A 21,615-nucleotide genomic window follows, 5' to 3' on the forward strand; every position below is an offset into this window, starting at 1 on the left:
TGAGCGGGTACTCTGGTCACAGACGGAGGAAAGGGCTGTTTTTCTTAACGTCATCTGTTTTAACCCTTTTTTGACCAGAAACGGGAAACATTTGAATTTAAAGCAGTCACTGACAGTCGTGGTGAAACAATACGAGAGTTAAAGATATATTCTGGATCTGTCTGCTTTACTTTGTGGTTGTGTTACAGCTCTTATTGACTTTTCTTTTTCAGAATCAATCTGTATCTTGCCAAGTAGGTACAAGGTTTTCGCCTTGGTAGTTTAGTTCATAACAGCCACAATAAACAAATTAAGACAACATAAAAGACTGAATTACAAAAGTCAAGAATCATAAATATAAAACAGAAATTTACAATGAAAAAAATCTGTCTTTAAAATGAAAATAGTTGTACAGCATTTTAAATTAATATGAATATAACAAAATGAATAAAGTATGAACCCTTTGGATCCTGTGCAATAATTAAATGTACTCTAGTGCAATATTAAGTTCATACTAGAGCAATAATTGACATTTTTTTGGTGTAATAACTGCTGCAATTCTAGTGCAACTTTACAGTGTATGTATTTATAGTACTTCTTATGTTAGAACTTTTGTTATCGACTGTGGATGTCGATATGAATATGGATATGTGCTGCCTTCCTGAGGCTTTATTGCACTGATCAGATGTAGCGTTCCTGTTTCGTTCCCCGATCAGGCTCAGAGGATGAGGGAAGTAACAATGAAAAGTAAGAAGAGGTGGGTGCATGAACAAAAGTTAAGGGACTTTGTTAAGATACATCGTCACCCATCGCCGTGTAGTAACTTTACAAGCCGAAACCTAATCCCCGTAATTTAAGAATAATTATTTAACTTTACATTAAGTACACGACGTCATTCATGGGGCACTAATTCGTAGAATATCAAACCAACTGGCCACCAGCACCTTTCGACATATATTTGGTTTAATTCAGATTGTGACATCAGGTGACCATAATTCAACATCAAGTGATGTAGATTACTGACGACAGATGGCGGTGATATTTTGTTGATTTTAAGTTGCGTTGTGAAGTAACCAAAATCCAACGGCTTCCAACCGTCCCATGCCATCATCATCCTGGCGTAGAATAACAGCACTTAGTTGTGAGGTATGGAGAATAAAATCCAACGTCTGCAAAACGTCATACTGTTAACCTCCACACTACGTCAAATTCTAAAGTCATTAGACCTTTAAAACATCGTCAACCCAACTGTTGTCTGTCCGACGTAAGAGTCCAACGCTTCTCTGACATCATTTTGACGTCCGGTGCCAGCAAGGCGCCCAGTGTTTGCGTTTCTGCAAACCACAAATACTTTATATTTACATGCTTCATATGTATCATATCAGTGTTTCTAGCGATGTAGTATATGGGCTGACTTTGTCATCCGGAGGTGGACTGCCTTCTTCAAAATGTTAACAAAAAACTACTGTCTTTAAAAGCAAAGAAGGTGATCCTAAATTAGCTTTTACCAGTGAAATTGCTAAATTAATAATTCAGCAAAAGGTGTACCCTCCCAACAGGAGTGAAGATTGCCAATTTCAGTGCACCACAACACACTAAATTTACATTAACCTCGTTAGTTAATGACATACTTTTAATATTTGTCCCTCAACATGTCTCAGTTGTGACGCACCTAACATCGTCCCTCTCTCTCCTCAGGCGTACCTGGCTGATAATCACCTTCAGCCTGGCCAGTCTGCTGTCCATCAGCCTGCTGGTTCACCTCGTGCAGGCATGTCGCGGCTCAGCGGTCGCTCACTTCTCCGAGCGACGAGACTACTCCTTAGTCCCGCTGACCGACATCAACGGAGCCGCTGCACGTTCCCGAGCAAGTGCCAAGAAATCCGGTTTGGTTTTGGACGACTCAGACTCTCAGGACGAAATCTGGTCGCCGTCAGGCTCGGGGAGGTTGTAGCTGTCAGGAGGACGAAGAGCGAGGGCGCTCTGTTTTTGCACAAAGAGAAACAACTGAAGCTCAGTGTTCCTCTGCTTAATTTAATTTCCACCGACAATCCTGCTGAAATGAAAAGGAAGCTAAATGACGAAGCACAACAGATTGGTCACGTGTCTGCTGACATTCACTGATGATGATGATGATGATGATGATGATGATGATGATGATGATGATGATAGTGATGATTGCTCACGTCTTTGTTTACAGCCGAGGCCTTTTAATCTGCTGATGAAAGGACAGCCAGGGGTCAAAGCTTTATTTTGTCAGGGACCTGGATGCCTCAGCTCCAGGTAGGACGAGCTTTATAATTAGTTGCCATGGATACCAATGAACTTTGATCTCCGACCGGCGGCCTGTGTCACAAAGTTATCCAGATTTCTTTGAGCTTAACTCAGGTGTTTCCAGTATCAGGAAGCTGGTTCACTTTTCACCGGAGTTTATCACCATGGTAACTCCGATTGATCACCGTGGTAACCTATGCTGAACAGCTGCCCCGCTCCAACTTCAACAGCAGCTCGACAACTGACCAATCATTTCTACAGGATCCTTACAGGGACAAAAGTAGTGAGTAATATAAGAGACATTTTTAATATATAGTTGTCTTTTTTACACAACCACATTAAAACCTCTAACAAACAGCTTATAGTGAAACCACGACTGTTCATGTAATGGCAATTATAGCTGCATATTAGGCCTTAGTTTATTTTATAGATATTATTTAGTCGGTTTAACATGTAATAAAGATCCGTGGAGCCCCTAATCTCATGCACAAGATAGAAAAATATCACCTTTTAGGTCCTTAGGGTCAGGGTTGGGGTGTTACGTTACGTTAAGTTACGTAGTTAAAATACAAAATGTATTCTGTTACAGTTACAGATAGTGGTATTCTGAACATAGTTACTGTCTTTAAAATAGATTACTTGACGGGATTACTTTCTTTAATTTGCTCTAACACTGTGTTCTAACTGAACTCAACCTTAGCGAGCTTCAGTTTGTTGTATTGAAATGTTCCAACCGGCTGTGAGCGACACAGCGCTGCTGTGTTGAGCTAAATTTTTGTCGGGTGCCTTGTTTGTATTAATGCTTCTCGCTCTTGATGAGGAATGGCTGATTCATGAAGTCAAAATGAGGAATTATCTCCACAATAACTCCTTATTTAACTATAAAAACAGGGGTGGAGCCCTTCTGTGCAGAGTTTGCATGTTCTCCCTGTGTCAGCATGGGTTTCCTCCAGGTGCTCCAGCTTCCTCCCACAGTCCAAAGACATGCAGGTTAATTGGTGCCTCTAAATTGTCCGTAGGTGTGAATGTGAGTGTGAATGGTTGTCTGTCTCTATGTGTCAGCCCTGTGATAGTCTGGTGACCTGTCCAGGGTGAACCCTGCCTCTCACCCAGTGTCAGCTGGGACAGGCTCCAGCACCCCACGACCCTCAACAGGATAAGCGGTTACTGAAAATGAATGAATGAATGAATGTAAAAATGACCATCTAACAACAACCTACTTGTTGTTGGCTATATTGTACGTCATTTCCAGTAAATATCAAAATATAAAACATTTTTCTGCTTAAAAAGTACGAATGCAGAAAGATGGCGAGCACTCACTCGTCTTTACATGGTTACATCTCCAGTCAAGTGCACAGCTGATAGGTAGCCTACGTGTTTTTTCTTTACACAACATAACAGTAATGCATATTTAACAGATTCAGTGTGACACAGAGTGACTCTTTAGGACACAGTGTTAAATTCATGTGAGACATTTCCCATGAACACATTAAAAAAAGTGTGTGCAGTGCAGCTGCCACACAATATAAGACCCAGACAAATGAGCTCAGCAAGATAATTTTGAAGTATTCAGAAAGTAATCCAAAGCATTCAGTAATCTAATGGAATACATTACAAATTACAGTACAGGGCATGCAGTCAGTAATCTGTAGTGAAACATGTTTTAAACTTTAGGGGCTCCATTAAAAGGATCAAAATGTCTCAAAACTCACTTCAAACTACAAGTTGATGATGTACTTAAAGAAGTCTATGTAATCATACTCAGACTGTATTTGGATATTTTTCCTTTCCTTGCTGATTGATCTCACTAAAAGTCGCAGGTATCAGGGTTTTTCTCATGTTATATTAAATGCTTGTACACGCTCCTATCTGGATCAGAAACCAGCTTCATGATACCACTGATCCAGGATCACCTGTGTTAAGCTCCGTACAGCCAGGTAACCCAAAAAGAGCCAGACTTAGTTGGATGTGCGTCACGACACAGACTTGTAAGTTGAACTTGCTTTGTCATACAGGCTCCTGGAAAGATGGTGTTTTGAGCTCGTTGCCACGTAAACAGATGAACTTTGAACTCGAACCATGACGTTCAAAACAAACAGTTACTGAGGGGTTTTTTATCAGACAGTTTCTTATCAACACGAGGATTTTAAGATGTTTCGTCAGACTGCACTGAGCTCTGAATGTAAAAAGAGGTTAATGTGCACATTTCATATCTGATGTAAAAATTCAAGAAGCACAATTTTCTTCAAGGTGCCACGAATATGTGCTCGGTTTAAACTTCTCTGTAGAGCTTTGTATCTTATCAAGATTTCTTACCGCTGACCGAAAAAACATTCTTTATAATGTCATTTGTAAATGTCACCAAATCTCCTGGTATGTAACAGACAGGTTCTTTTTCCCTGTTTTAAACATGTTAATAAATGTGAATATCAGGATTCATTTTTGAAAACTAGATAAATCTATCTCTGATTTGTTTTTGCCTTCACAGGTGTCTGAGCTCACTGATTTAAATACAGATCTAAAGTGCAGCGACTTCAGGAAACAAACTAAAAGTCACTGAGAGGCTGAGGCTGGGCCTGGTGAACCTGCCGGACACGCCAACAAATTAAATAAATAAATATATGAATGAAAAAGAATCAACTTATTACAAAATGCACAAACTTATGATCACAATGATCACAGTTTAGTTTAGTTGATTAATAGAGGACAGTGTGCAGTGACATTAATCATTTACAAGAAATGAAAACATGGTCGCACCAGATTTAGCCGAACACTAATTTCCATCTGTAGTCCTACACATAACAAGTAGATGCAATAAATAAGAGTAAAATTCAAGATGCAGTGCAGACTACAGTAAATCCATGTGCCTAACATAATAGACGCAGCATGTGCACACTGCACAGTACAGAGTAGAAGATACAAAACACAGTAGCTGCCTTGTAAAGTGAGCAGGTCACCAGTGCAGATGCCTTACATAATAAAAACGGTAAGTACACACTGCACGGGACAGAATATGATATGAAATGTAAAATATCTACCTTATAAAATGATCAGGTTACTGGTGTTGATGCCTTACATAATTAAAATAATAAAAATCACAGCAAACATTGTTTTCTTCCCCTTTGGTATTTGGCACTTTGGGGGGAAAGTTGCTAACTCAGCATGTCAGCACATCTCTAGGCACCATGTTAACATATTAGCATTTAGCATGGCAGCATACGAATGTCGCATGCTAGCAAAAGTCACGGGCATGGTAAAGCTCTGATCACACAGAGTGTTTTGCAGGTTGTAAGACATGAGGTGCACCACACACCTTTTTTCTTTTTTAAATTGAATGCCACTAGTAAGAAAACCCGCTTGCTGACCCTTTTTATTGTTGCCAGGCAACCATGTCGTCACCTCCTTTCCCTAACCCAGTGGTTCCTAACTGGTGGGTCACGGTCCAAAAGTGGACCGGGGGCCCATGGACTGCAAGTGACTCAAACGTGTCAAGTTTGTAAAGATCAAATTTTATTTTATTAATTATAGTGAATTTCCGGCACAAAGATTTTATTTTGAAGTGCTGTTTCCTAGAGTGAGTGACTAACAGACGGCTATTTGACTGAGACAGCAAACCAGCTCGATGACATGGCCAAACACAAATATGACACTGAGTAAATTAAACAATGTGAACCTTGAACTAATGACTAAGGAAAAATCTGGACCCTGTGACTGGACCAGTTGGAAACCACTGCCCTAACCCTCCCGTATAATCAATCTACTGTTTATTTATTTAAATTTGGCCCAATCCCAATACCCCCCCTTGTCCACTACCCCTAGCCATTGTCCACTATCCCTAGCCATTGTCCACTATCCCTTGGCCCTTGAAATGAAGCAACGAGGGGTAGGGGTAGAAATCTTTCCCTAGGAATTGGGACACCACTCACTACGTCACCGTGTCGGTTATGTTCACGCATACGTAACTATTTTAAACAGGAAGCTGCGAGCCATCTACATTTCCAACTGGCATCTACAATGGAGTCTCCAGTTGAGTTCACCCAACCGATTGTGTTTGCTGTATTCATCATGCTTCGTTTGATGAACGACAGACGACAGATGACTTGTGCTAGCTAGCTAACCAGCTAACATTACAAGGCAGCATAGTTATACTAGCTGGCGTGTTATCGTAATGAGAAAAATACGACAATTTTTCAGAACAGGACAGATGACAGACGCCAGATAGTGCGAACTAGCTGGCTAGCTAACAAGCAACCTGATGACGGTAACGTTAGCTATGTATGAACTTTTTTCCCCGTCTCTTGCTCAGTTGTAGCCATGGCGACGTCTACCCCTCACTGGCAAGTCAGCATCTGAAATCCCTCGCTCAGAAAGGCTACTACCCCTCGTTATGCCCCCTACCTCTACACGCAAAAAGGAACTGGGACACCACTACCCCTCGCGGGAACGTGCAAATGTAGGGGTAGGGCTAAGGGGGGGTATTGAGACGGGCCTTAAATTTACCCCCAAGTAATCAGTGTGTAGCTGCTGCCATGTTGAGGCAGAGGGTACTGTCTGTAGCTCTGGTTGAGGGTGAGAGGCTGTCAGCAGATAAACAGAGATCTGTGTGGGTACATGAGACCCTAAAAAAGAGGCTGGATCATGGGGAGTACCACCAGTTGGTCCAGGAGCTTCTCCTCCATCATGGACGTTTCCGGGCATATTTTAGGATGACTCAGGGGCAGTTTGACAACCTGCTGTCTATCATCAGGCCGTATAGCTCTGGGTATCCAGCAACCACTACCACCAGTTTCTCCTCCATTGTTTACCAACTGTAAACTTGTTGTGACCACCACAGAAGCCCCGCCTCTCAAATCATCTCACTGGACAATGGGAAAAAAGCGCAGATGACGCGGATGCTTTTCCGCTCTGAGTTGAAGCTTTTTCAACTCAAGGAGTTCAGAGCGCTCCGGCAAAAACGCCAGGCACCTAGAGCGCAGAAATGCGAGGCACGTAGCAACGCAAAAACAGCGAGCAAAACACTTCAATCCAATGAGGTCTACACTCCAATGATACTGTTAGCAAAACATGCTCAACCTTTGAAACATTAAAAAGACAGAAATTAACTCCATGCTGACAGATTTTGGTCGTTAGTTTAGAGGCATCCTGTCGCAACCTTGTGGAAAGAGAATCTCCAGAGTCATTAGGATTCATCCTTTGGGGAATAGGAACGCCTAAACCAAACTTAATGTGAAACCATCTGACAGTTGTCAGTAGACGAACGCTGCCAAGCTGCGAGTGTCGCCCCAAAACAAGGCGACATCAGCAGTTCGTTCAGGGTCGAACTGAAGCTTTGAGTCTCACAGCTCAGTCGCTCACTGACACAGATTTATAACCAGTTTTGTGCCACTCCACCATGGATCATCAAACATGTCACACAAAACAAGCACTGCGTCTTGGCTCAGTTCACAAAACACATACCTGGTTTGATCTTTTTATATGTGGATAGAAAGTTTGAATTTCTGTATTGTGTGTTTGATTTTAGAAACACTCAGTTGCTCTTGTTTTCTTCTCCACCTCACTGAGTGCAGCTTTGTGTCAGCAGCCTCTTGTTTCATAGCTGTTTATGTGCAGAGTCATCTAGTCTGTTTTGACATGTCAGCCGAGGTCTCACCCGCAGGTCGCTGCACCTTTAGAGAAATCTCTGTTGATTATCTGTTCACTGGAGCGTTCATTTGACCTTTGACCTTCACCACAGGCTGCACTCTCTCACTCTGACAGCTGAATGTGAAAACCAAACTTTGTTCTGGTTTCACTTTGGGGGGTTTTTACGTTGTAATTTTCTGTCTTCAACTTTGTGGATGTTTGGTGAGTTAAAGCTGAGGTGGGCAGAAATCTGTAGACAAAACATTTAATAGTTGAATGAATCAGACATGGACAAATATTTAAAATGTATTGAAACTTTAAGGGAAGTTTGTGGGTGAAGGAGACGTCAGTATTTGAAGAGGAAAATGTTCAGGATACAGATGGATTTCAGAGTGTTTCATCATCCTGCAGTTGCAATTTATCCGTAAAACGTGTCACCGTCAGCAGGAGGAAGTGATGTCATATTGCAAACATCAGCTCACAGTCAGTGGATTCAGTCAAACGGTCGTCTGTGCAGCAGGTTAGGTGACACACTGACTGCTTTTGTTCAGATCAGCTGAAAGTGACTTTACCAGCCTGCAGCAGAGAATGTGTCCTGACAGGTTTGGTGTCGTACAGATGTTGCCGTCTCAAAGAAGATCAGCTGACCTGATTCTTCAGCTCACATACTTGAGCTGCAGGGCAAGCCAGTCTGCTGAATACTTCCCTGTGGATGTTTACATGTCAGTCACGCCAGAGGAGAAACGTGTTATCTGTGGCATAACACAAACGTTTTGAAGCCTGGAGGCAAATATTTGTTAGTTTATGCAAACTTGCTGCAAAAGATCCTCCTAAACAAGAACTAATATCTCTTAAACCTTAAAGGGATAGTTTTGATTTTTTGTTGTGGGGTTGTATGAGATAGTTAACCATAGTCAGTGTATTGTTTACAGGTGTCAGTTGACACACCCCGTTTGGAGAAGCAGACAGGAGCACAGCCGCAGAAGCTAATCAATGTACTGCTGTGGATGTGGGCAGCAAAAACACCTGTTTTAGCCACCAAAAAAAAAAATCAACATCAGTTTCAGTGTACACTATATTTAGATTAACCAATCCGTCCATTTAGGAAGCACAAGTGATTGTGAATCAGTTTCAGCTGCTTTGGTGCAAATCAAAGTGACAACAGGTGCAATGGAGAGGCAAAAGCAAGACAACCCCCAACAAAGGAATGGTTTTACATGTGGTGTCCACAGACAGTTGCTCTCTCCTTATCCTTCCTGACTGATTCTTCTCTAGTTTGGTCTTCTGATAGTGTCCTTGTCACTACTGGTAGCATGAGGCCGTACCTGCAGCCCAATCAGGTCACACAGGTAGTCCAGCTCCTCCAGGATGACACAAGAAGGTTTGCTGTGTCTCCCAGCACAGTCTCAAGAGCATGGAGATACCAGGAGACCGGCCGTTACACCAGGAGAGCTGGACAGGGCCGTAGAAGGGCATCAAGCCAGCAGCAGGACCGCTATCTGCTCCTTTGTGTGAGGAGGAACAGGAGGAGCACTGCCAGAGCCCTACACAATGACCTCCAGCAGGCTCCTGGTGTGCATGTTTCTGACCACACTGTCAGAAACAGACTCCATGAGGGTAGCATGAGGGCCCCACGTCCTCTTGTGGGACCTGTGCTCACAGCCCAGCACCGTGCAGCTCCATCATTCACCAGAGAACACCAGAACTGGCAGGTCCACCATCGGCACCCTGTTCTCTTCACAGAACAGATGTGACAGGCGTCAAAGAGTCTGGAGACGCCGTGGTGAACGTTATGCTGCCTGTGACTTCATCCAGCATGACCGGTTTGGTGGTGGGTCAGTGATGGTCTGGGGAGGCAGATCCTTGGAGGGTCACACAGATCTCCATGTCATAGCCAACAGTACCCTGACTGCTGTTACCAGGTAGGTACCAGGATGAAATCCTCAGAGTGACTGTTAGAGCTTACGCTGGTGCAGAGGGCCCTGGGTTCCTCCTGGTGCAGGACAGTGTGTGTGTAGGCAGTTCCTAAGTGATCAAAGCAGCAGTAGACAACCAGCAGCTCCTGTGTTCGCAAAGCTAAAATCATTGGTTTTCTCGATGGAGTCTGGTGGCTTCAAAGTGAGCATAGACAACTGTTTCAGTTCACTGTTGGAAAGGTAAAATATTCTCAATATAGCGTCCACTCAGGCCTTCCACCTCAGCTTTGTGTTTTCACATCCAGGGGTTGGGTTTCCAGATTCTTGTTGGGGCTGAGGGGCCGGGTGAAATGTTTCGGCTACTTGGCCCTCCACATGGATTTTCTGTGTTAATGTTGTTCAAGCATTTATTGAACCAAGCAGCCTCCTTCACTCAGACTGTTTCCATTTCTTATAAACAAACAGTCATTGATGTTATTTTTCTATTGAGGTTGATTCACAAACACAGTCTCCTCTCCATCTCTGCTCTTCTCTCTTGTGTTGTGTCGAGTCTGAGTTGAAGTGGGACTGGATGAGTGATGGTTGTTATTAAGCACTTCTATCGACAGAGCTGCAGCACGCTCAATAATCCTGTTTGCATCGACCATCTGTGGAGGGAAACATGGAGGTCTTCATGATGCAATGTGAGTCTTTGCTTCATTTTCTTTCTCCACAGTTTGTTTCTCTCAGCAAACATCCACCAGTGTTTCTGTGTGACACAACCAGGCTTTGTAAACCAAAGTCTCACAATTGATCTGTTTAGATATTTTTTAACTTATCTCTCTGTCTGCTTCTGGGGTTGTTTTCAGCAGAAATGTGAAGTCAAAATGAAAGTGATTCCAGTTTGTGTGTAATGTTAGTGATCCTCTTTTCTGTCTTTTTTTAGCAGATTTACATTCACGAGGAGGTGTGGGTTTGAATATTATTTTATTGAGGAAGCTGTGATGAAAACATTCAGTATAACCAATCAGTCCTCGCTTTAGAATCAAAGATACAGCAGCAAACCAAAAATATAGTTAAACAGGAGAAACCCTGGTTGTTTATTTAACAGAGAACTGTTTCTTCAGGTGAGAAAGTTTATTTCCTCCAGCCACAATTCAACAGGTGGGACCTCTGCCATTTTCTAAAACATTAAAATAAGTTTCTGAATTTATTTAAGGAATACTTCACCTGGAAAATGTTTGTATATCAAGTGTTGTGTTGACTGTGTGAGTAAAATATTCTGTCATGCCTCCACAGTGAGCAGAGAATCCAAAGCAGAACATTGTTCATGAACTGAAGTTAACAGGGTCCACGTTCAACAACAGCAAAACTACATCAAAACATTAATTTACAAACTCTCACACAACTCGTGCAGTAGACTCCAACTCTCATTTATCCAGTTGTAAGCTCAGCACTTCATAAACACATGCATCTTCACAAAACATTACAATATAAAAGCATGCTCAGGCATGCTACTCATCCGTGCATGAGACTGTTTGTACTGACATGTTTTAGATTAAGTTTTCTGAATCGGGGCCAGATTAGATAATGTGAAAATAAGTTTGGGCAGCTGCTTTTTACATCATACAGGTTTATTAGAAAAATTAAGATCATGCACAAAAGAAGTCGATAAAATGTGCAAAAAAAAAACTTTTTTTTTTTTTTTTAATGTTATTGAAATGTTCAAAATAATGTTGATAAAATGCCCCCAAAAATGGTAATAAAATGTCAGAAAAATATGATTAAGATTTTCGAAATAAATGTTATTGAAAGTTCCAAAAAAAGGTCCAGAAAAAAATGGAAATAAAATGTCAGAAAAAATGTTGATAAAGTGTCCAAAAATATGTTCATAAAAATGTCTGAAAAATATCATTAACATTTACGAAAGAATGTTTTTGAAATGTCCGAAAAAAAATGCTGATAAAATGTCCGCAAAATACTATTAAAATGTCTGAAAAAATGTTGACAGAAAGCCCAAAAAAATGCTGATAAAATGTCAGAAATATATTGTTAAAATTTTCAAAAAAATGTTATTGAAAGGTCCAAAAACAAAAGGTCCAGAAAAAAATGGTTATAGAATGTCCGAAAATATGTTGATAAAAATGTCTGAAAAATATCGTTAAAATTTTCTAAAGAATGTTTTTGAAATGTCTGAAAAAATGTTGATAAAATATCAGAAAAAATCTATTTCCTCCCATGCTTCGTCAATGCATTTAGACATGTAGACATGATGAAGACGAGCTGCTGAAGTTCAACCTGAGCATCAGAATGATGAAGAAAGGTGATTCAAGTGACTTTGAACGTGGCATGGTTGTTGGTGCCAGACGGGCTGGTCTGAGTATTTACTAGGATTTTCAGCAAAACCATCTCTAGGGTTTACAGAGGATGGTCCCAAAAAGAGAAAATATCCAGTGAGCCAAAATGCCTTGTTGATGCCAGAGGTCAGAGGAGAATGGCCAGACTGGTTCAAGATGATAGAAAGGCAACAGGAAGTCAAATAAGCACTGGTTCCAACCAAGGTGTGCAGAAGACCATCTCTGAAGCAACAACACCTTGTCCAACCTTGAAGCAGATGGGCTACAGCAGCAGAAGACCACACCAGGTGCCACTCCTGTCAGCTAACAACAGGAAACTGAGGCTACAATTCACACGGGTTTTCTCACCAAAACTGGACAATAGAAGATTGGAAAAACCACATTCAGATGGAAGCATGGATCCATCCTGCCTTGTATCAACGCTTCAGGCTGCTGCTGGTGGTGTAATGGTGTGGGGGAGATTTTCTTAGTACCAACTGAGCATGGTTTAAACACCACAGCCTACCTGAGTATTGTTGCTGAGCGTGTCCATCCCTTTATGACCACAGTGTACCCATCTTCTGATGGCTACTTCCAGCAGGATAACGCACCATGTCACAAAGCTCACATCATCTCAAACATGACAATGAGTTCACTGTACTCCAATGGCCTCCACAGTCACCAGATCTCAGTCCAATAGAGCACCTTTGGGATGTGCTGGAACGGGAGATTCTCATCATGGATGTGCAGCCGACAAATCTGCAGCAACTGTGTGATGTCATCATGTCAATATGGACCAAAATCTCTGAGGAATGTTTCCAGCACCTTGTTGAATCTGTGACACCAAGAATTAAAAAGGGGGTCCAACCTGTACTAGCAAGGTGTACCTAATAAAGTGGCCGGTGAGTGTATGTGGACATTGGCTTCTCATTAATCATTATACATAATGATTATAGTTGGTGGATCATCTCACATGCAGACAGACTGTGTTTTTTTCCAGGCACTGACTCACTTTCTTCCTCATGTTATTTTGATGGAGAAAGCAAACAGGCTGCGTTTTATGACTTCACCGCTATTATTAACTGACTTTATGAGCTGAGGGCTGGAGAGCAGCCAGCTGAGAAGTAGTTCACAGAGTTTGACTGACAGACAGTGAGAGCCAATGACCTGCTAGCTCTCTGCGGTCTGTCCCGCCTCCCACCTCAGCTGATGCAACTCAGCAGGAGGATGTCACTCCTCAGACTTCAGAAACAACATGAACACAGTCACCTCACGGCCGATATCAGCTCATCAGACTCCCACACTGCATTTCTCACCTGGGTGCGTTTGCATTTTCGTGTTAATGTGTTGGTGTGATCGTGTTAAAAGCTTAAATTCAGTCAGTTGCAACAAAGTGAGACAGGTTTAACAAAGACAGTATTTCCTCTGTACATATGACCAGCAAGCTGCCAAAAGTTTGTGGACATCTGAGCATTTCAGCAGTCAGATCCTTTACTGAAATAAAAGTAGTAACACCACACTGTGATAATACTCCACTACAGGTAAAGTCCTGCATTCAAAACCATAATCACGTACTTAAAGCACTTAAAGTACCCTGGCAGTGTTCTCCACCTCGGCAGGTATGAATATGTCAATGACGATGTGTGTAATTAAACGCAGTCATGACGGCACACAGAAAGCAGACAGACAGGTTCATGAAGCGTCTCACCATCTGCAGATTCTTCTTCTCCGCTTGTTGACGACAGATATTACATCAAGAGTGACGAGTGAACGTTAAACTAACTCAGGAGGAATGTTGCATCGTCCTCTGAAGTATTCAGACGGTCTAATACTCACAGTGTCGGAAGAAGTATTCAGATTATTTGCTTAAGTAAAAGTTGTGTGATTGGGACAGTTTTTGAACTTCCTCCTGCTGTGAGCTTTCTTGCCATAAATAAAAAAAATAGCCAAACAAATGATACATTTCTGTAATAGTGAACATGTTGTCTATCCATTTGAAGAGGAGAGACCATTATCCCAGCAAGGCGTGACACACCTGTAACATTTGGATGACAGGGACATCTTATCACTGATTTAGGCTGGTGTAAGCATATTTACTGCACAATTTATTTCATACTTTGAAAGAATTTAACATGCACATTTTTCTTTTCCTGTTCATCATTATGAATTAAAACATTTCACATACAGCCCAGTTTGATCTCAAGTGGGCCGGACCAGTAAAACCACTGCATAATAACCTATAAATAACAACCCTTTCAGAGTTTTCCTTTTTTTAGTATAAAGAATATTCTGAAAACGTTCATTTACTAAAAAAAATGCTGAACAGCCTGATATCAGAAGAAAATGTGCAAACAGTATGTCTCAGTTTTTCCACATTCAGTCAGTCGACTTCTCACTTTCACAACATGTGACTTTTTTTTTAATCATTTTCCACTGAAGTGGAAGCTGATGAAGAAGCAGGTTAAGTCATCGCTGCCTTACAAACCATTTACAATCTGAGGTTTTGTCAGTGCCTCAGCAGCAGGTTTCCACCCATACTTTTATAAGACAGAAGTCTGATACAGATTGTTTGGTACTGAAGCTGCTGGTTGACAAAATGTTGCACAAGTTTCAATATCTTAAAATATGACACACAGAAAGTTTTCATTGTTATTTCAGAGAGCTGTATTCTGGTCAGAGTGAAAAGCCTCTGAGGCAGCATGTTATGTGAAGTACCTCCTCAGTGTTTAAATCTTTCAACTCTTAAGGGGTGATCACACAGAAATGAGACGCTAGAGACGCGGACGCTTCAAAGATGCTTGAAACGCTGGAAGCGCTTATTCAATGCGTGCTAGCTACTGCCGTCTGACGCTCAAAAAAGTTGAAAATATTTACTTTTCAGCGTCTACGCGCATCTAAAAAGAAGCATCTACAAAAACGCACGTCTAAAAAGACGCCGGAAAAACGCCCGTCTAAAAAGACGCTTGAACGCCAGTCAGACGCACCATATCATAGGAAAACAATGGTTTTACTGGCGTCGCATTTCTAGCATTTCATCTCGGTGTGATTGCTCCCTTAGAGCCGTTTCATAGTCGACGCACGCAATGCGAGCAAGCGATGCAAGTGACGCGAGCAACGCACATCCTTTCATAGTCAACACATTGAACGCTAGCGACGCGGGAGACACTTGAAATGCAATACATAGCTCATGCAATAGGGGGTAGCAGAGTCACTGGTATGTTCCGGCTAGCTAGTACTGCTCTTTTATTAGGGTGCAGGGCACTAGAACTGTCATATAAATGGGGGTGTACCCGTATAAGTCTGCAAAGTTTTTCCTCCTCGCCCGCCATATTTCATACCTGCATCTTCTGTGAATAACAAAAAGTGGTTAACTTCAAGTACGTCATTTGCACTATCACCCCCGCTGGCAACGCATGGTATTACATGCGCCGCTGCGTCGCGTATCAAAAAAATGGACAACACATTTTGAGATGCAAGCACACATCATGGCGGCCAGTGCGTCTCGATGCGTCCCAATGCGTTCGTGGCTGTGTTCATTTGCGTCGACTATGAAACGGCCCTTAGCCTTCACAGGTGCATCAGTGTCAGGTGTGCAATGTCAACCAGTGGGCCAGATTGGACCCTTTGACGGGCTATTTGTGGTCTCTGGGCTGTATGTGTGACAGCCCCTGATTTAGGGGGTGTCCAGGAGGTTTTTAGCGGGAGCCAAATTATCCTCAGAGGTCTCTTCCTCTCCAAAACAAATAGACCAGGTGATTTAAAGGCTTCTTACTACAGTGGCAAACGTGAAAATGCAAAAACATTAATGTCCCTATCTAGAGCCAGTGTTTGGTTTGTCCATTCTGGGCTACTGTAGAAACATGGAGGTGCAACATAGTGAGCCCCGTAGACGAGGACCTGCTCCCTATGTAGATATAAACAGCTCATTCTAAGGTAACAAAAACACAATGATTCTTATTTCCAGGTGATTACACACTAAAGAAAACATACTTATTATATTATATTTAATCCCACCAGTTCCTAGATCTCTACATATCACAAAGGAAAGGGAGGGAATTTTAAGTTTCAGTGTGCACTGTCCAAAAAGTGTGAGGAAGATGTCCTGGATACTTTATATATCTCCACCTCCAGAGTTGCAGGGTGAATTGAATCTCTAACCTTGACTGTGTCCCCGTTCTCAGTGTGCGTACAGAGCTGCTCGTTCTTACCCAACCGTTCAACATGTGAATCATTCCAGCTACAATCATAGGAAAAATCCCATGTGGGAAAAACACACACAAAAGCAGGACACTGGGGCAACATGTTACTCTAGATTTTTCCATTCCCACATAACAAGGTCACACCTGTCCACATCTGACATCACAACACTGATAAGACGTCCCTCACCGCTCCCTTCCTGTTTTTTTTTTTTTTCTTCTCCCATGGTGTGTTACATCACAGCTGCTGCACCTCCCCCGCTGAACTCTGACCTGCTGCACTCTCTCCATACTTTGGGCACCCCTGGTCAAAATTTTGTTTACTGTGAATAGTTAAGTGAGTAGAAGATGAATTGATCTCCGCAAGGCATCAAGTCAAAGATGAAACATGCTTTTCAACATTTGAAAATCAGTGCATTATTTTTTTTTTGTACAAGTTTAGAGTGAAAAAACAAAAGGAGCATCATCCAAAAGTTTGGGCACCCCAAGACATTTGAACTCTCATGAGAACTTTTCCCAGGGACTCTTGTTCACAGTCATCGTTAGGAAAGGCCAGGTGATGCTAATTTCAAAGCTTTCTAAATACTCTGACTCCTGAAAGCTTGTCCCAACAACTAGCAGCCATGGGCTCCTCTACACAGCTGCCTAGCACTCTGAAAACTAAAATAACTGATGCCCACAAAGCAGGAGAAGAACTGGTACAAGTTGGATATTCTCCCTACCAGCTCTGAGATGATCAGTGATAGTCTGTTTTCAAATCAAGACCCAAACCAACAGTGAATGTATCTCCTAACGTGTACTCCATGTGTGTATGTACAGCCTGATTTTTCTTCTTCTTCTATTGTTGTTAAAAACACACAGTGAGCCACACTGTGTCACTGGCTGGCATGTCCCTTCATTATCATGAACACACGCTGAAGTTTATTTTGGCTCAGTCCCACATACACTGTCCTGGTGACACAAATACTCACTGGAGCACCAAGTGTGGATTAATCCGCCACTGAAAATAGTCCCCAACAGTTACTATTTCCTCCTGTGTGTTTGATAAAAACTACAGTGAGCAGCTGTTTTAGGAAATTACTGATAAAACTATATTTCATACATCTGTAGTAGGAACCAGGGAGCTGAAGCCCCGTCTCCACCAAACCCTTTCAGTCCAGCACCTTTGGAACCAGCAGTAAGCCTTCAGACATGGTACCTAGACCCTCGGTCTGTTCAGACAGTCCTCTTAAATGTGGGCGGGGTTGTTGTCACTCACTGCTCCGTCCAGCACTCGCTGTATTTCCTCATCAGCGGTGACACAGATGGAAGTCTGCACCTGGTTTATCGTCCACAGAACGAGGCTGCACGCCCACATTTTCACAACAAAATAGAACAGGCTGCAGTGAGAGTCTCTCTCCATGGGATATTTAAAAATAGGGTGACCATATTTTGATTTCCAAAAAAGAGGACACTCGCCCCGGCCACGAGATAGCCTACTTAAATGATACTTGCAGTTTACTCAAAGATGCCTTATAATTTTAATATATTTCAAGTTTATATGTATGGATAGAAAATTCAGTTATATTACAAAATCTCTCAAAGACAGAAATTTAGATAGGCTTCTCAGAGGTTACTCAACTTGCTTTTATTATGCCTAAAATAATAATCTTTTTACAAGTTTCAATTGTAGAAAAATAAATATAAATGTAAAATCTCTGGAATGAAATAATGATAGAAATAATGTCTCTTCTGTATTAGAAAAATCAACTTGTCAAATAATAGCTATCTTTTCAAGTCTTACTGGACAAATAAATAATTAAATAATATGAAATAATGTTCTAAATAATACGGAAAACCGGACATTATCATCAATTTATAAACACCCCCCGGACGCCCTGGACAGGACTTGAAAAGCGGACATGTCCGGGCAAAAGAGGACGTTTGGACAGCCTATTTAAAAATAGCAGCTTTGTGCATTTAGTCCTTCTCAGGCAAGCTCAGGGGTTTAGTGTTGCTGTAGCCCACAGGAACAAAGCTCTGTGGCACTTTTGTTTTCTCCTAGTGAGGACTAGAATATATACAGCTCACATAATCCGGCTGAAACTGATATGTATAAATGCTTGAAGATCCACTCATAAAAGTTGTCACAGTGAAATTTAAGGTGTGCTGATGGATTCACGTCATCAACTCATGCATTGAGTAACATAACAAGTTAACGTTCCACCTTAAAAGTTGCCGGCAGTCGGCCCAGTGAATGAAGTTATTTTTTCTCAGACTCCAGCTGCTGTGAGAGGCAGCAAAACATCCTTTCATTTTATAGTTACAGTTTACTAATAAAACTCTCCACAGTATGAACAGTGGTTACATGAGCCTCAAAACCAGACACAACTCAGCCCTGAGCAGAGTGACCGTCCTCTACTGACCAATCAGACTGCAGTGTTCACAGCTCCACCTTTTAGTACCAGATCTGTGTGCTAGGTACCCCAACAGAGGGGGGACCAAACATGGGGACGGGAAGGAACGCTTCTGTTGGTACCATCCACAACTTTTACTGTGGAAACAGAAAAAAAGCGTACTGAACTGAACTGAACTGAACTGAACTGAACCGAGCTGCTCGGTGTAAACGGGGCCTTATAGCTGTGTCTTACCAACAAGACAGTTTGTCCTTTAGTTCCCAAAGTGACTTCAGTTCTATACTATAATTTTCAGTTATTTCAGGAAGGTTATCTTGAAGGATTTCTGCACAGATGAAAACATGATTCAGGTATTTTTACTGTATAAAGAGACGTTTGAGTCTCATGTTCAGCTTGTTTGATATAAAGTGAGTCTAACATGAGTCATATCGTTCTCATTAGCTGTTACTGCGGCACTAATGAAGCACACAAGGTGTCCAGTACACTCTGTGTGTGTGGGAGGGGGAGGGTCTTGGACAAAATGTCCTCTCTGCCAGCATAATAGGCGATCACTGTAACACATCACATTCATCCGTCACAACAATGTTCAGCCGCCTTCCTTCTGCTGCGTCTTTATATAATGTGGCTAATGTTTACTGTGAGTGTTGCACAATACTGTCCTCTGTGGGCACCGCGGGGTCAACGACCTCCTGTTGTTGTCACTTATTGAGTAATGTATATTCAGCCGAGTGTGTTTGTTCTCAGGATCAGCTACTTGTGTAAATTTCCCCTGTGTGGGATTAGAAGTCTTATCTTGTACTTTATGTATTTGGTTTTTAATGACACTTTATACTTTCGTTCTGTGGAGCACAGAAGATGCCAAAGTGAAATATAATTAAGTGATGTATATACAATATGACAATAAATATAGCACTAATAATAAAATAAATTATGACATAAATTGATATTTCTGTTCTAATAAGCGTCTTTTTTTATTTACCTTTGTGGTTATTTACCTATTTATTTATTTACTATGGAAGAAAAAACAAACAACAACAAAAAACATTAAAAGTCTTATGTTATAACAAATGTTTTTACAAGATATTTTCATGTTATGACAGGAAACTTTTCTTCTTTCAAAATTGTGCTTAAGTGCAGTACTTGAGTAAATGTACTCAGTTACAGCAGCATTTTTCAGTTTGTTTTGCATCCAGAGCATAAATTAATCCTCTCACTCTTTCTCTCAAATTAGTTTTATTATGTATTATAGTTTTATATTTTTTAAATGCTCGACTCTGTATTTTAGACCTCATGACTTTATCTCCAGAGTCTCTGAGTTGTAAACACACAGTGTGTTCAGTTTCTCCTCCAGCTGTTGACTGTGGCCGTGATAATGAGTGTGTGTGTCAGCCGTTGCCCGACTTGTCTCGTTGTTCAGGACGTAAACATGCAGAGAGGAATGTGGGCAGGGCCGCGTGTAACACACTGACCTCTGTGGCGCGAGGGGTCACAACCAACACACACACACACACTGGCGGCCTGTACACAAGTGGAACGTCCACTGACTCCCTCTGAGAGTAAAAACAAAACCGACCCTGAAACCCTCTGGATCAAATCTCTGCAGGCGACTTCCAAAATCTGGTGGAAGTCTGAAACCAGGACAGTCGCAGTCAAACTGAGATGTATCCAAGTACATTTACTTAACTACTGTACTGTAGTACAAATTGAGGGTACTTGTACTTTACTGTAAAGTGCTAGAGGTAAATATTATACTCTTTATACTGCTCCACATTTGTCTGACAGCTTTGGTTACTTTAAAACCACGTATCTCCACGTGTTGATGTTGAACGTTTGAATGTTCTGAAGCTAAATGAACTCTTTAAAACTCTCTTGCATCAGCTGGAAGAGTCGTCGTTACAAAGCTGAACACAGACTATTTTTCTGACATCATGAAACACAGGACAGCCACACTTCAAACACATGATGATCTTACAGACGGACGCACTGCTGTAGATTGATGTAAACCTGTAAAAATGAATCATATGAATTTTAACAAATGTTCTGCTCTTTATTTAAAGCTGTGAAGATGTTCTCTCAGGTGGATCTTAACTTTTAACCTTAATATTGAAGAAGAAGAAGAACTAAAATTATTTCACAACATATAGATAGGACAGCTATAGTGTGAAAGGGGGAGGGGCTGAAGTGACACAGCAACGGGTGCCCCATTTTGTATTGACTATTTATTATCTCTTACATTCGTGCCTTATTCTTTGTGTAAATATGTGAGGTTATAATAGCGTGCACCATTTTGTTCTGCTGACATAATGATGGTAAAGTCCTTGAATCTTGAAAAGATGTTTTATCATCTCAAACTGAGTAAAAGTTTTTCTTCTCTTTTCTGTTTAACCATTAACAGTTTTTTATATTGACCCTAAATTGTGTAAATATTCTGTTCTGTTTTTAAAGAACTCAGAGACTTCCTGTTCTTGGTTCTTGGTTCTTGGACCTTTGACCTCCTGACAGACGGATGTTTACATCACTGCAGACTAAAGGAGCTCTGGACGAGAGCGTCATGCTGAAAATCTACAATATAAAACATGACGAGCCGTCTCTACTTGGCACGTCAGCAAGTATGAATATGTCTAATTATGATGTGTGTGATTAAACACTGTCATGACGACACACAGGAAGCAGACAGACAGGTTCATGACGCGTCTCACTGCAGATTCTTGTTCTCTGCTTGTGACAAAAGATGTTACATAAAGTGGTACGACTGGACGTTAAACTGTAACTCAGGAGGAATGTTGCATTGTCATCTGAAGTATTCTGACAGTCTAATACTCACAGTGGTGGAAGAAGTATTCAGATCATTTACTGAAGTAAAAGTACTGTGAAAATACTCCACTAGAGTCATCAGTGAAATGTAGTCAGAGTATTT

General features: G+C 41.5%; 1 protein-coding gene and 2 long non-coding RNA genes across 5 annotated transcripts in view; 2 read left to right on the plus strand and 1 right to left on the minus strand.

Moving 5' to 3' along the window:
* Window positions 1-4,711, plus strand: part of LOC126391536 (uncharacterized) — a 59,678-nt gene extending 54,967 nt beyond the window's left edge. Inside the window, exon 2 of the long non-coding RNA XR_007570088.1 lies at window positions 3,207-4,711. This is a non-coding gene — a long non-coding RNA (uncharacterized LOC126391536). The remainder of the gene's footprint in view (window positions 1-3,206) is intronic.
* The window catches only part of LOC126391540 (uncharacterized), a 253,793-nt gene extending 235,564 nt beyond the window's left edge, over window positions 1-18,229 (minus strand). The window contains exon 1 of the long non-coding RNA XR_007570092.1: window positions 17,466-18,229. This is a non-coding gene — a long non-coding RNA (uncharacterized LOC126391540). The remainder of the gene's footprint in view (window positions 1-17,465) is intronic.
* The window catches only part of nagpa (N-acetylglucosamine-1-phosphodiester alpha-N-acetylglucosaminidase), a 402,702-nt gene that overhangs the window by 23,517 nt on the left and 357,570 nt on the right, over window positions 1-21,615 (plus strand). For 2 of the 3 annotated variants that reach the window (XM_050046340.1, XM_050046341.1), the window contains one exon: window positions 1,678-4,711. In XM_050046340.1, the coding sequence (XP_049902297.1) occupies window positions 1,678-1,933 (256 nt within the window). In that variant the 3' untranslated portion in view covers window positions 1,934-4,711. Of the gene's footprint in view, window positions 1-1,677; window positions 4,712-21,615 lie in introns of those variants that run through there. The other variant, XR_007570085.1, reaches the window with a different exon arrangement.

Source organism: Epinephelus moara, chromosome 6, assembly GCF_006386435.1.
Source record: "Epinephelus moara isolate mb chromosome 6, YSFRI_EMoa_1.0, whole genome shotgun sequence".
Lineage (NCBI taxonomy): Eukaryota > Metazoa > Chordata > Actinopteri > Perciformes > Serranidae > Epinephelus > Epinephelus moara.